Here is a 14,241-nt window from a genome sequence, read left to right as displayed (position 1 = left end):
TGTTCACTTAATTGTTCCGCATCCCCTAGCATGAATCCACTAGACCTGAACCGTTCTGGGCATAATGATCCAGCACAGGTCCTGAAGCCAATCCATCACCTCTCTGCCAAGCGGACAGAAGGCAGGTGCTTTGTTTGCAGGCCCCCATACAATGTCGTCTGGATGGCAAGCATGCGCTGGCTGACAAATTCCTCCAGATTATTTCTAACTAGACGTATTTTCGAAAATAACGGTTCTTTGGCAGTTTTCTCATATGGAAGAACTTTGACATGCTGAATTGCTGTAGGTCTCTCGGGATCTTTGGAGAAATTGCAGTTATAGCCGCGAGTCAGTGCACCCCACATCTTCAAACGAAATTGCAACGAATAAAGCTGAAGATAGAATCAGGTGGCATTTGTGGTGGCTTTGAACATCTCTCAATTAACCGAAGATCATTTCTTTTAAAACGATTTAAGAACCTCCGCGTTTGTCAGAAATAACTACCTCGCCCTTTGACTTGTAGGCCGACCCCGTATTAGAAGGAGGTGACACAGCGAGCCGGTTTACTTTGAGAGAACTGAAGCAGATCGATGTTTCAGTCTGTAACGGGGGCAATAGGAGCTTGATCTGTCTGGAGATTATCATCTGGGAAAGACAACTGTCCCAGCATTAATGGGATCCTGTTTTATCACACTCCCGGATCAAAATTCCCTGTCCTCCTCCCCCTACTGAGAAATGTTGTCCCCCTCAAACAGATTACGGAACCATCAGAAAAGTGCTTTCCCCACTGAACCAGAAGATGGGCAGCTGTCTGCTGGATGAGATAGAGCTTTTCCCCCGTGGAAAGCAGCAGCCAATCAGAAGCCTGCTGATCCTGCACAGTCGCAGCATCCTTTTTGTTGGCGTCAGGGACCAGGTTATCAAGATACCGCTCATGCGATGCAACTTCCACAGAACCCAGGAGTAAGTGCCTCCCCCCCATCTGTTCACCCTGTCCTTGCGGGCACCTAGTTTATGAGATGCAGTAACAGTCGTTTGGTTGGAGATTCCCATGAAGCTTTATTCACTTTGCCGCAACCGATCGTGATAGCGCGCTTGGCGCCATTCGGAAATAGATACACTCATAAAAAACGTTTTGTTGGCCCTTTCTCGTAAAAGATGCATTTTTTTCCCGCACTTTGTTTTTTGCCGCTAGTGTGACAGTTATAAACAGACGTGGTTTTCGTTCGTTTGATCCGGCTCACAGGGAGATTGAACTTGGCCGGTGGGAATGCAGACGAAACCATGAAACTTAATTTCTCTGGCAATTAAAAAGCCCCTTTAACGTTACGTTTTTGTTATCTCGAAGATATAGGACCAGTGGCAGCTAGATAAAGGATGGTATCATTTTCTTCACAGACGCTGCCCCCATTCTCTTGTCTCACTGCTTAAATAATAAAGATTATTTATTTAACCCCCCTGCCCCCCCACCGAATCCACATCATAAACAGCCCACTTCAATTCTCCTTTGTGTTTCTCCATGCATAACGGAGAACTGGGTATGAATGATTCTGGTTGTTCTAGTAAAAACCAACTGGGTGTGGTCTTCACTGGCTAATGCTAGTATTCTGTGTAGTCCAATGAGAAAAGACAGGGGGCCCCCAAAATGCATTATGGGTGCCAGAGAAAATGTGCCAATATGTGCGTTACAGGGGATGTTATATAATTCTGTCATTTTCATGGTACTTTGGGTCGGCAGTAGAAAATTGTATTATTTTCCTGCCAAACTCTGTAGTTTATAAATATATCTAATAATGACATGTCAGAAAGACCAATTGGAAATGGAGACCAATAATATGCTTCCAGGGACCTGAAAGGATCATGGAACTAAGGGGATCGTGTCGTTCCTCCGCTTCGCATTTTTGACATAAATATGTTGCGTGACATTGGCTCACCTTGCTTATCTTCTGTCACGGCGATGTGACTTTGTCAGTTTGGCAGTGGGGGGAGAGTGTTCTGGCTCGTTAAGCCTTACAGAAAGGAGGCAACGGCGCATAAATTTAATGTATAACGCGGGCGGCCGCTGCCGGCGGAGCGCCCATTAAGCCAGGCTCGTTGACTGAAACAGTAAATGAAGCATGGCTGTTGTCCTTAGCGAACTTCCCCCCTGCCACCCTGCAGGGCGTGCATGGGGGCCCGGGACCCGTACTGCGGCTGGGACCTGGTTCTGAAGAAGTGTACCACTCTGGAGGAGAGCGTCAGCATGAGCCAGTGGGAGCAAAGCATCATGGGATGTCCGGTAGGTTCCCAGCCTGCATCGCTCACAGGGCCGTCACAGCATGGTAATAGATTGTCCTGGTTGCAGGACAAATGGAAATAAAATGTCGTAATAATCAATAAAATTGAAATCACCATGGGAAAAAAAAAGAACTTGATGTTTCTCACCTATAAAAGTTGATATATCGTTCTGTCATGTGTCAAAGTGCAAAAAATCCATCCTGACAAATCTGTGCTCATGATATCTCGGAGTGTGAAGCATGCTATTTTAGAGTATCCCTGTGAGCTAAGGCGAAAGCTCACAGGCTGAAAAGCAACAGTGGGTGCACTGATGATTGAGTATCAGGTGTAACTGATTATTAATCTAGACATGGTTACCCGAATACTGTTATTTGAATATCTGGTATCATTTAGCACCCTGCATGAAGTTATTTCAACCCTGGTGCTTCTGAATATATTAGGGCATTGCAGATGAAAACGTTTTGCAGACTGTTTTTTAACAAGGGGAGAAATGTTACTTCATAAATTCGGTCTTGTGTCTTACTAGAGAAGAGTCCTAGAGCTGCACTGTGTGCCGTCGTTTCAGCTGTTTTATGCTTAATTAATATAATTAACAAAAAGATGGGAGATAACTTCTGAAAAGGAATCTCGTATGAATTTGAAAGGAACTGTTTGAAAGTTAAGGTGTAATGTCAGTCTTTTGAGATCTCTGTGACCTGCGGTTTAGTCAGGGGTGCTGCAGTGTTGATAACTGTCAAGAACAAAGGGTCCTTGGAAGGGAGGACCAATTCGCAGCCTTGAGGGTGATATATTTCGGGTCTGCAGCGGGGTTAGAAGAAGAGAACCATCTTTCTGCAGTCCCTTTTTAGGGGGCGTTGCATTGAAATGTAATTATTTTTAATTTTTCTTGAATAAATAGCAGTCTTGTGAAGTAATGTTCGGTAAATTAATAACACACTGCTTGCTTGACCCCCCGGTCACCCCGTTCCCCAGAACACACATTGTTTCTTCCTTTGAAACTTAGCATATGGCTGTTATATTTTTATAGTTTTACGAGATGCCCGGAATGACTCATCGTTACGTCATCCCCAATTATTGATCCCATAGAAATGAGATCCATTTTATCCCAGGTTTTGCAAGATGCGGGGTGAGCGTAGACAGAGGAGGTTGGGGTCAAATCCCTCTACTCGCACGTAAGCAGTTGACAATGATGTAAAGTACTTTTTTTTTCTGTATGTGAGTGCGTGTGTGTCTGCATGAGAGACAGAGAAAGAGAGAGAGGGAGCGAGGGAGGGATGTACTATGTTCTGGCTTTCTTGAGCTTGGCTCTGTTTTTTATTTTTGTTACAAAGTAAAACTGTTATTTCTGTATAATTTGGCTCTCCTAGCAATTACATTCTAAGTGCGTCAATAAAATTTACAGGGCTCAGTTTAAATGCTGCACTGTGGACAGTTTAGGCTGCCTGAGATCCCCGATGCCATTCACCAGCAGAAGCTCAATGAAGAACGTGTGTATTATGCTAATGCTCGTCCCATAACGCCGTTTGATTCAGATTTATACATACTGGTTTGAATAGCGCAGGGAATCTTAAATTTCAGTAAGTGTGCATTCCATTTCCGGAATGGCTTATCCTGTATGTAAGATGGGTCTCCTTTAACTTCAGCTGTCCTGGTCTTCTGTAGGTTCATTAAATCTTCTAATCAAAGCGCTGGGGGAGCTGGGAGCTCACAGAGCTGCAGTGTCCCGCAGAGCTATTATATCCACACAGTGAGTAACCTCCCAAAAAACGGGGAAGGTTGTGATTTCCAAACATACTCAGAACCACTTCATCATTTGAAAAGAACTGCAAATGTGTCCTGTGTAAATGTCACTCTGGTGACGTTTGGGGAAAGTGCACTGTATTCTTTTCACGGTGTGTCTTCTGAATGAATGGAATAATAGATCATGAAAATGTTATATAATTTGGCATAGTTTTTTTTTTTTATTTCTCCAAAGTAATAATACAGCCATTAACAGAATCCTAAATTTGCGTACGGACAAAACACTCGGTATTATTTTGAAAAATAATGTAGATTCATTATATTTGCAAAAATGATTACAGGGAGTATTTGTGAATTCTGTTTGCAAACAAGGTCAAGGTCTGACCAAACAGATTTTCAACAAGCAGCTGCATGAATTCACTGTGGGATTCAGAATGAAGTATAGTGGAAAGAGGTCATCTCTCAGTCTTTTTGACAGATTTTGTAGAACTGAGGCTCATGGAAATCTTGTTTCATTGTTAAGGTCATAAAAGATGGGACTCTGCTTTCTGGCCTTTCAGACTGAGAACTGTCAAAGGACCTGATGCAGAGAACCACAGTGACCTTGAAGACGTGTAGGGTCTGATGAGATCTTTTTGGCCAGATCAGTGCTGTTCTCCTGTCAGTGGTGTAATGCAGCACCAAGGCCTTGAACTTGGCTTGAGCTCCAACTGGTAGCTGGTGGAGAAAGACCAAAAGTGGAGAGCAAGAAGTGTTTTTTTGAAGTCAAAAACTTATTTTCCACTTGTGTTCTAGGTGAGATCTTTGACAGGACAGGTCAGAATCCCAGCCAGGGGGAGTTGGAGTGGTCTCAGCGAGAGGTGACTGAATCGCGCACCAATAGCCAGATGAGCTATAGGTCAGTCTGCCTGGTGTTGTATATGCCTAACTGTTATAAGTCATGAGACACTGTGAGGTTATAGCACATAGATTTTGTGAATTCCGGATGATTCTACTACAGAATATTGTCCCTCCCCTAAAGAATATTTATAGTTATAAAATTACCTTGAGGTACAAAAGTCTGTCCAGGAGAAAATATGACTGTAACACAGAGAAAGTTTACTGGGTCATTGAACAGTTAGGATTAACACCTCACAGGAAGCAAGGGGTAGGTAATACGGCATAGTATGTGTAGGAGAAAAGATTCACAAAGGGCATCGATTATGCAGGCAGTATTAGCTGGAATATTACTGTTCGCTAAAGAAAATAACATGGAACCACTCCGGTCATCAGATAACGTAAGCTAATATAGATAATGACGAGATAGAACTACAAAGAAAATGACATTTAATATGAAATTTCAATAGAAGTAACTCTAGTCTAGAATCATTCTGAATTTTGTGAAATCCATATTATATATGAAGACTATGTGACACTTCCCCAGTGTGTCATATAATCATAAGATGGTGGAAATAAATGTTAAAGCTACTGTGACACAAAGCCATAGAAAACAGACAGAGCACCAGAAGGTGCAACGTGTCTCACACCGACTCTAAAATCTCCCTTATTCGTTATAACAGACTTTCTCATGCTACAAATGGAGTAATCAGTTATTTTGACATGCGGAATATTGAGCAAGATTAGTTAAACGTGCTGATAGTACATGTTAGGGCTAAGGCAGGGTAGGGTAATTACCCTCCTTAGTTTAATAGCAGCTAAACAATCGAGCTTCTTACTGTACAGTGTCAGAAGGCAGGGATGGCAGTGGGTGGGTGTGGCAGTGAATGGGAAGGCAGAACTTGGCATGCCTGACCAATGGTGGTAGCCAGAAGAGCCCGGGTGATTCTGCAATAGGCTGGGTGATTGCAGAGAGGCGGCCAGGGCAGAGTCTGACACGGAAAGGTGTCATGTCCGGCTGAGGTCCTTTTTGCAATCGAGGTTTGAAGAGCAGGAGGGTTTGATCTTGGCACACCCCTCTGACACTGGGGGTCTGAGATTCAGAGAAGCTGTAACCCCCCCCTCCCCCCCCCCAGCCACGACCCCTAACGGGTGTGATGGGGCAGATCCAGCTAGAACTGAACAGTGTAGCTTTAGTCTTTTTTTGTTTGTTTTTTTTTTTCTGCGTTTCCATGAGGCTGGTGCCCGTTTAGACTTCTTTGAGCTTTTCCTGCTAGTCAAAAAGTCCAAAGGGCCAAAGGTGGTTCTAGACCCTATTCAGGGGAGCTTCAACCTCCTCACTTTGTGTCAGCCCACCTGACAAATAATTTTTCTGGAACCATTCGGCGATTTCTCCTGCATTTTCATATACATTTCGTACCCCCGGCTTGGCATCCTTTATCACGGGCATCCCTGCCTTCTCTTGGCAAATTTAATCATTTGCAGCGGGGGGGGGGGGGGGGGTGACATCCCATTTTTCTTCAGGGGCTGATCCCCCCTAAGGGTCAAATCCTAGAATTGCAGCTGCTAAGGTCATGGCAGGGGACCAAATATTTGCACTGCAGCCGGGTGTTGTCATATCCTGCCCCCACCCTCTGACCAGCCTACACCCCTCACAGTAATACCTTAGTCCCCCTCAAGGCGGTCAATACCACCTACATTTACCACAAATTATACTTCACAGATCACTGCAGATGTGCCATTTATCCAGAATTGGAAGTGGTTGAAAAACGTGCAGCGTTGCGTAATTTTATATCAATATATTACTGTGTTTTTTGTCTCTGTGATTGATAATCACCATTAATATAATTACCATGGAATTTAGATAATGAAAGTGCCGCTTAATGTCCACCAAGCTGCTAAAAACTTAAGATTTTCTTCTTGGGATGAAATCAGTACAAATTGTACAGAAACTGCCATACAGCTTATAAGGAATTTGAAGACTGGATCTAAATACATGGTTTGTAAGCAAAGCTGACAGCCTTCAGATCAGGGCTCCCCAATCCGGTCCTCAGGGACCCACAGTCAGTCCATGTTTTTGCTCCCTCCCAGCTCCCTGTCAGACATCCCACATTTCTGGCAGGAGCTGGGTGGGAAAAACGCGGACTGGCTGTGGGTCCCCGAGGACCGGATCAGGAATCACTGCTCCAGCTAACAGCTTTTGGATGCTTTTTTTATAACGGTGCTCAAATTTTGATACATGTTGGTTTTCAGTGACCAGTCAAGAGAGTTTTTCCATGCCGGGTCTTGGAGAATCGCATGCGCCGTTTTCCAAGCTGCTGCATGAGCTGCGCCTGACAGGTTACGTTGATGGATCCTGTCCTCCTGAAATGTGAGGTCTTTCTTACTGCTGGCCGTAGACGCCTCCCATGCCTGATATTAGGTAGGACTCTTATTCGTGAGAATCGTGGGTCTGAATAACAGGGAGGCCTTTCTTTGGAATGATCTCTACCATTTACCGTGCTGATGAAATGCTAAAAACAGAGTACAATGTTTATTACTGTGTGCCTTGATTGACGATCTTGTCAAATGAGCCTTACTTATGTGTTGAATCTCTCTGGCATTATTTATTGCAATTTTCCCCAGACACATCCAGTGAACAACATTTTCTCATACTGTAACCCCACCATGTTTGCCAGGAAGCAAATGACAGTTGATTTGAGCCATTCTGAGTTCAGCTCTAGTCGCTCATATTATCCATCACTTAACGTTGTGCCGTGGGATTGTTTTTAATTGGATGCACCGGTGGAACCCAGCACCAGATCTCAGCTGATGTGTCCTGGCTGATGTTGACCCTCCCTCCCTCAGCAATACAATGTCTAACTATTTTGCCACCAGGGGGCTCCCTGCTGCATTCATGCAATGTAAGCCTTAGCATCCTCCTTTATCTTTTAAAGGTGTTTGACATGTTGCTGGCTGGTAGTGAATCTTCGTGGGTAAACTTTGCTTGCTTGTTTTTCTTTTGTTTTTGCAGGCCAGGAATGTGACGGTGGATGGGCAGTTTGGATCATGGTCGCAGTGGAAACCATGCGGTCAGAGGGATGGGGGTGCTTTAGGCTTCTGCACGTGCCGGACCCGAGCATGCGACAACCCCACCCCCCAGTGTGGCGGGCGGCCGTGTCAGGGTCCGATTGTGGAGGTCGCCAACTGCTCCAGGTATTCTGGGGGGGAGACACACGGCGGAACGCACATCTTAATTCCATTGCCGTGCCACTCGGCCCTTTGCCGCGATGCACAGATGGCACGGAACAGTCCCGCTGAGCCTCGCTGGCACTCCCGCCCCTCCAGGAACGGCGCCTGGACACCGTGGACGGCGTGGGCGCCGTGCAGCACCAGCTGCGGCGTCGGCTTCCAGGTGCGGCAGCGCTCCTGCAGCAACCCCGCCCCCCGGCATGGTGGCCGAGTGTGCGTCGGCCAGAACCGCGAGGAGAGGTGAGTCCCCAGCTCGCCGCCACGGCAGGGAACATGCCGGAAATCCGCCCACCTTTTCATGTCGACTTATTTCATGTGTCTACAGCTGATTAAACGAAGTGGTAGGAAGTATCAAAGTGGCTCAGTTAGGAATGCTGCATGTATACGAGTGCATGGCATTTTATTTATCTGTTTTATTAATACATATTGAAATCAAAAAGAAAACAGATAGATAGATAGATAGATAGATAGATAGATAGATAGATAGATAGATAGATATACAAATTGAATTTAATTAAATAAATACATTGAGAAATTGAGGAGACTTTGGGTTTTGAGTCTGCATGAACTTGATGAAAGTTCATGTAGATGTTTCTCAGGATGTTAAAATGTAATTGGCAGCGATACTTGTACCTGTTACCAGTATGTGATTCATTTAAGGCTAGTCAGTTCTCAGCGGTTGCTGAATGGAATTCCGCTTTGGTATGATGCAAATAAGATGTGGATATCAATCAAGCATTTTACGTACATGAATACACCACACAGGCAGAAATTTAAAGCACGATACTTCATATATGTGAAGAGGTATAAATGACCCAGTTGGTAAATTATTCCCCTTTGTGGGGGTCTTTAAAGGGCCGCTATATTCCTCTGCTAGAATATAAATGGCAGAACACTTACAGAATCACCAGCCTTCTGTAAATTTAGTGTAAATGCGCTCAAAGAGAAAAAAGCAGTTTCATTGGAACTCCGCAGATCGCAAAAGTTGTTTATTAAGACGCCCGGAGGGATATGAACATTCACATCCCGGGTGCTCTAACGAGCGACAGAGCCACATGGGTCGGTAATTACATTTGCCATTTCCTGCGTGGCTGATGGCCAGCCTGCATGCAAAACGTCACGGCTGCCCTACGCATTCAAGGATCCCCGGATACGCTTTCAAAGGCAGAACTTCTGCAGACAGGAGGACATGTTCTGCTCTCTTCAGACAACCCTGTCAATGCATTTTAACAGTTACAAAAAGACTGAAACTGAACATATGAATGTGTTTGTCTCCCATTATAAGATCAATTTGCATAGTCCACATCGCTTGCGTATACCCCACATCGCTTGCGTATACCCCACATCGCTTGCATATACCCCATATCGCTTGCGTATACCCCACATCGCTTGCATATACCCCACATCGCTTGCGTATACCCCTCATCGCTTGCGTATACCCCACATCGCTTGCGTATACCCCACATCGCTTGCGTATACCCCTCATTGCTTGCGTATACCCCACATCGCTTGTGTATACAGGACACATTAGAGATGCCAGTGTCTCAGTGAAATGCTCTTGGTATCGCCTCCATCGCGTCTTCCGGGACTCTGCTCTTCATTTCAAACCCATTGAGATGGCAGTCAAAGTAAAAATTAATGAGCCCATATGAATTTCCTTCTTTTTAAATCTCACGTTTTAATCTCACTGATGTTACTTGGCAAAATGCCTTTCAGTGCAGAAATAAGCGTAAGATAAACACCGGAAGAGTTTGTAGTCAACACACAAAAGGCATAACTAATAAAATAACATTAAGAATAAAATATGGTATTTAATACTTGAATTATGGTGTTTGGGAACCTTTGTAAAGTGTCATAACAGTGCAATGGAAACATTATGTTGACATCATCTAAAGAACACAATGCACACTCATTTTTTCCTTACTGGAAGATTCAAGTGACCGTGAAGGAACAAAAAAAAAAAAAAGCTGTAGAGCAAGCAGCTGCTGTTTTCATACTTAAGACTTGCTTTGTGTCTGGGTATTATTAGTCTAGCTGTTTACTCTGTCTCCTATACTGTAGGCGTTTTGGGGAAATAGATCAAGTAGTGTTTGCTCTTTTTGGTAGCCGGATAAGCGTGTAATAAAAAACCAGATCTGTGCTTTCATAAAGTTGTTAGAGTTATACACTCCTTTTGTTATGTCATAATAGGTTTCCTGCTAGTTGGCTGCCTAGGTATGTATTTTGCAAGGAGTCACAGTGGTGACAGGCCGTCGCGATCGTTAGAGAAGCAGCCTTAGAGGTAGGTTTGCTGGCAGGACTTCCGTTTCAGCATTGACCTGGCGCTTTGACTTGTCGCCTCTTATTACTGCTTATTTTCTGCCAGCCACCTAACCCTTGCAGTACCTGTGTTCCCCGGGAAACCTTGCAGGTAGGAGACATCGGCATGCCCGGATCTCTTCCTGCTACAGAGGGTTTCCATGGAAACACATGCCGAGCGGAGACGTGAGAGTGGCGGTGGATGTGTTGTAGCTGTGGAGGACCCTAATAAAGAGGAGAAGTTGTGCGGAACAGCCTCTGCTCTCGGGGCCTGTCAAGCCCAGCCGAGGTGTTGTTTACGGTGTTTGGGTGTGATGGGCTTGAACAGAAGAACTATGAAGGCAGCCAGAACTTTTGTCATCTGCTTGGATGTCTGCCTGTTGACTGCGAAAGCCTACCTGAAGTTCAGTGGGGTGTTTGAGATCATTATATGTGGACTAAACAAGACTTAATGAGCTGCAGTCGTCTGAGATGCAGTTTGTCTTTCGTTTGGCTCCTTTCTCTCAATTAATTGTGGAAGGCAGCATCGTTCCAGGTCACTGTTCTGCTAGGAATAGCTGCGGGGGTGACCTGCTCTCTCGTGTTTTACCCTATAGTGCCTGGACAGATTTATTCCATCATTGCTGTTCTCGTCCTGTTAAATATGTACTCTCCTCGTGCCTCTCGGGTACCAGATGGCTGACGGGGGCTAAGGAGGTCGTCGCGTGCTGCTCGTTGGCAGCCCGACAAAGAGCAGGTTGATTTTGGCAGTGGAATAGGCTGCGTAAGACCACCTCAAGTCCCAGCGAGGGTCTGCCAGAGTCCAGCACAGAGCCATGTCTCATATCACCCCCACAGTCAGAGGGAGGGAGGTCTGGGGAGGGGATGTTTCAGTACCAGAGCAAAAGTGGAAGTGTTTCCAATATCCTTCAGCCCCGAGAGCGCTTAAGAGGAAAACAAATGTTTTCATAGTGGCTGAAATTACATTGCCGGCCCAGTCCGGATCTGATCCGGCTGGCCTTATGCACATTCGTCTTGTAACTCCCGTCGCCTCTAGAATCTCTCAGGAGGCACTGATTTTCTGTCTCTTTGTCTGACTTATTGCCCAGCATTTTAATTTAAACTGATTTACAGCAGCAAATATAATTACAGTGAAAGCCGTTTTTATGCTTTATTGGGAAATGTGTCTATTTGAACTATCAGTTTTCCAAACTATATTTTTAAATAGTTTTTTTTTCTATACTGTACAAAACAGATTGAAATTGACTTTTTTGAAAGGGATTTATGATGCATTTAAAGGTGAGATGGTAGGCCGGACTGTGGCCTTAAAACTCCGGGGTTGGGGGTTCGACTCCGGGGATGGCAGTTCTGTGGGTGTGCTAATTGCAGCTTCTCCATGTGCATTGCGTGGGTTTTCTCTCACAGTCCCAGAACATGTGGTTCAGGTGCATGAGGTTTGTCTGTAGTTTGATCTGCGACGGACAGCCGTCATGATCAAAAGCTCTCTGCTCCAGGTCTTGTTACTGCCTCCATTGTACCATTGAAATGGTTCCCACTGACTTCAGTAATAACTCCAGCCTCCCAAGCAAGATACAAGCCCCAAATCATGTTTTAAGGGGTAAAATTTGTGTCTGCTGATGTGCAACTCACTTTTAGATTCACTTCCAAAAAAAAAAAAACTCTTCCCAAAGTATGTGGAGCAATGATTTGAAAGCTGTTGTCCGCTAAGCAAAGTGTGGCACCGGGACAGTGGAGCCTCATGAATAAGCTACTCAGTGATATTCAATCTGCCTTGCTTGTATAATTTATAGCTTCTGGGGAAGAGTACAAAATTTTGTGGACACGGTGCGCTTGTCTTTCATGGGCATGTGCTGTTCGTAAATGTGTTCAATAAATCCTAACAGGGTGATTTTATGAGCTGTCCTATATAAATCTTATGAGTAGGCTGTTTTAAGTAATCACATATGGGAAATATGATGTTTGCCATATTCTTCCCCATTTGAGTCTCAAAAATGTTGCTTTTTATAATCAGAAGTATTATAATACATTTTTATGGACTTATTTATACAGTGCAATTTGAGGCCTTTCATAAACTCTGTGTTTAAGGTTGAATCTTCCCTGTACTCTCCACATAAGCAGCACAGTAAAGTGGCATAGGTACAGACTGAACTGGTCTGTGTGTTTTGTTAAACCTCCCCATCTGACAGAAGCAGAATGGGGGGGGGGGGGGGGGGAGGGGAGGTTGTTAAACTAACAAAGCTCCCTGTCTGACGGTCTATTCATTAAAGTGGCATTTCATTGGTTTTCTCGGGTTTTAATTTAGTTCCTGCTGTCTTGTGGTGCATTGAACTGATTTGGCTCGTAGTGTCAAAGAGTACAGGCTGAACGTGATAAACTTTTCAGAGGTTCATTACATTCTGTTTATAGCGTTAGTTTGGTGTTTGCGCTTTATCTCAAAGAAGCCTGCTAATTTACTGGAAGCTCCCAGAAGACTTAAAGTGTCAGTCTGCCTTCGACATCAACCCAGTATATCTGTTTCATCCAATCTATCCTGTAGGTGGGCTGCTGTGTTTCTAGAGAGAAGGTTGTTTTTTTTTTTATTGGCCACATACAACCGTGAACAAAAGGACAACAGAGTTGGTATGTTGCCCATGTCAGATGCTTCGGGAAGCTTATCACAGAGTTTTTATCAGACTTGTGTTTGGTGGAACGCTTCAGTGATTGTTCCAGTCAGGGCAAAGTTTTAGTTTTGTGAAAGACCAGTCATGCTGAAATAGTTGCTATTACCATCATGTGACCTAAATGTGACAATTGCTGAAGTGAGTGTTTTGTGTAATTGTTCTTCTCCAGCTTTACCAGTGTGCTGCAAATTGTTAGCTGTGTCTATAAAGCATTTTATTCGCCTGATAAGTCCGTGTTTTGATACCTCGGCCAATAGTCATAGATAATCTCTGCAAGCGATGTCATGAATATCACTGCAATGTCCCGTTCCCTCGCAGGTACTGCAACGAGCACCTTCCCTGTCCACCGCATATCTACTGGTCCAGCTGGTCGCTGTGGGAACGCTGCCCCGTGCCCTGTGGTGGAGGCATCCAGACGCGACATCGGACCTGTGAGAACGGGAACGAATGTCCCGGATGTAGCATGGTGAGACCCTTCGTCTATATGCCCTTATGAGGGTCACGGATGCTTGCAGACGCGTTTGTGATGATCCCTGAAATGCTGAGTATTTCTATTCATCTGCCTATAAATTTCACCCAGTTACCCTAATCTCGTTCATGCCTTTTTTAAATTAAACTTTGTAACTAATTTTAACCATTCATTAAAGTTGAAATGGACCTGAAGTATTTAATCAGCTTCCCCCTGGAGATTAATTTGCATAAAAGTAGAGGAAGCTATAAATGCTATGACAAATATTAATTAAAAAAATACTAAAATGCAATCAGCTGTATGCTGTTATCATTTTATATTCTTCTATCTGGCAGGATTTTGACTCCATTTTAGCATTAGCGTTCACCGACATTCCTTCCGTCATTCAGAGAAATCCTCAGAGATCCGTCTGTTTTTTTTTGTCCGCCTGGCTTGAGCCCATAATTGATTAACGACAAATCAAAAGGGATAGCCCCCCCTTGACCAGGGCTTCCAGTTCAATTTTGACCGTCTCATGCAGTGTAATTACACCTCTGTCACTCACTGCCCCTAACAAACAGCTGAAGGGGACTGTCTGATGGACCGGTGCCTCTTGTGAGACATCAGTGTCTCCTGGAAGAGAAGCGTTTGCCGGAATAATTACACAGCGTGTGTGTCGCCGCTGCTGAGAGCGCGTCTGCCGGGGCGAGCTTCAGGTGTTCTGAGCAACAC

The 14,241-nt window shown here is 44.6% G+C and overlaps 1 protein-coding gene across 2 annotated transcripts in view; it reads left to right on the top strand.

Annotated features, from left to right (window-relative positions):
- The window catches only part of sema5a (sema domain, seven thrombospondin repeats (type 1 and type 1-like), transmembrane domain (TM) and short cytoplasmic domain, (semaphorin) 5A), a 94,992-nt gene that overhangs the window by 56,991 nt on the left and 23,760 nt on the right, over positions 1-14,241 (top strand). For both annotated transcript variants that reach the window (XM_048976480.1, XM_048976481.1), the window contains exons 11-15: positions 735-942; positions 2,140-2,257; positions 7,886-8,067; positions 8,200-8,343; positions 13,380-13,527. In XM_048976480.1, coding sequence (XP_048832437.1) covers positions 735-942; positions 2,140-2,257; positions 7,886-8,067; positions 8,200-8,343; positions 13,380-13,527 — 800 coding nt within the window. The remainder of the gene's footprint in view (positions 1-734; positions 943-2,139; positions 2,258-7,885; positions 8,068-8,199; positions 8,344-13,379; positions 13,528-14,241) is intronic.

This window comes from Brienomyrus brachyistius, chromosome 15 (genome assembly GCF_023856365.1).
Source record: "Brienomyrus brachyistius isolate T26 chromosome 15, BBRACH_0.4, whole genome shotgun sequence".
NCBI classification, from domain to species: Eukaryota; Metazoa; Chordata; class Actinopteri; order Osteoglossiformes; family Mormyridae; genus Brienomyrus; species Brienomyrus brachyistius.
Note: the sequence above shows the minus strand (reverse complement) of the source record. Positions and strands in the feature narration are given on the sequence as shown.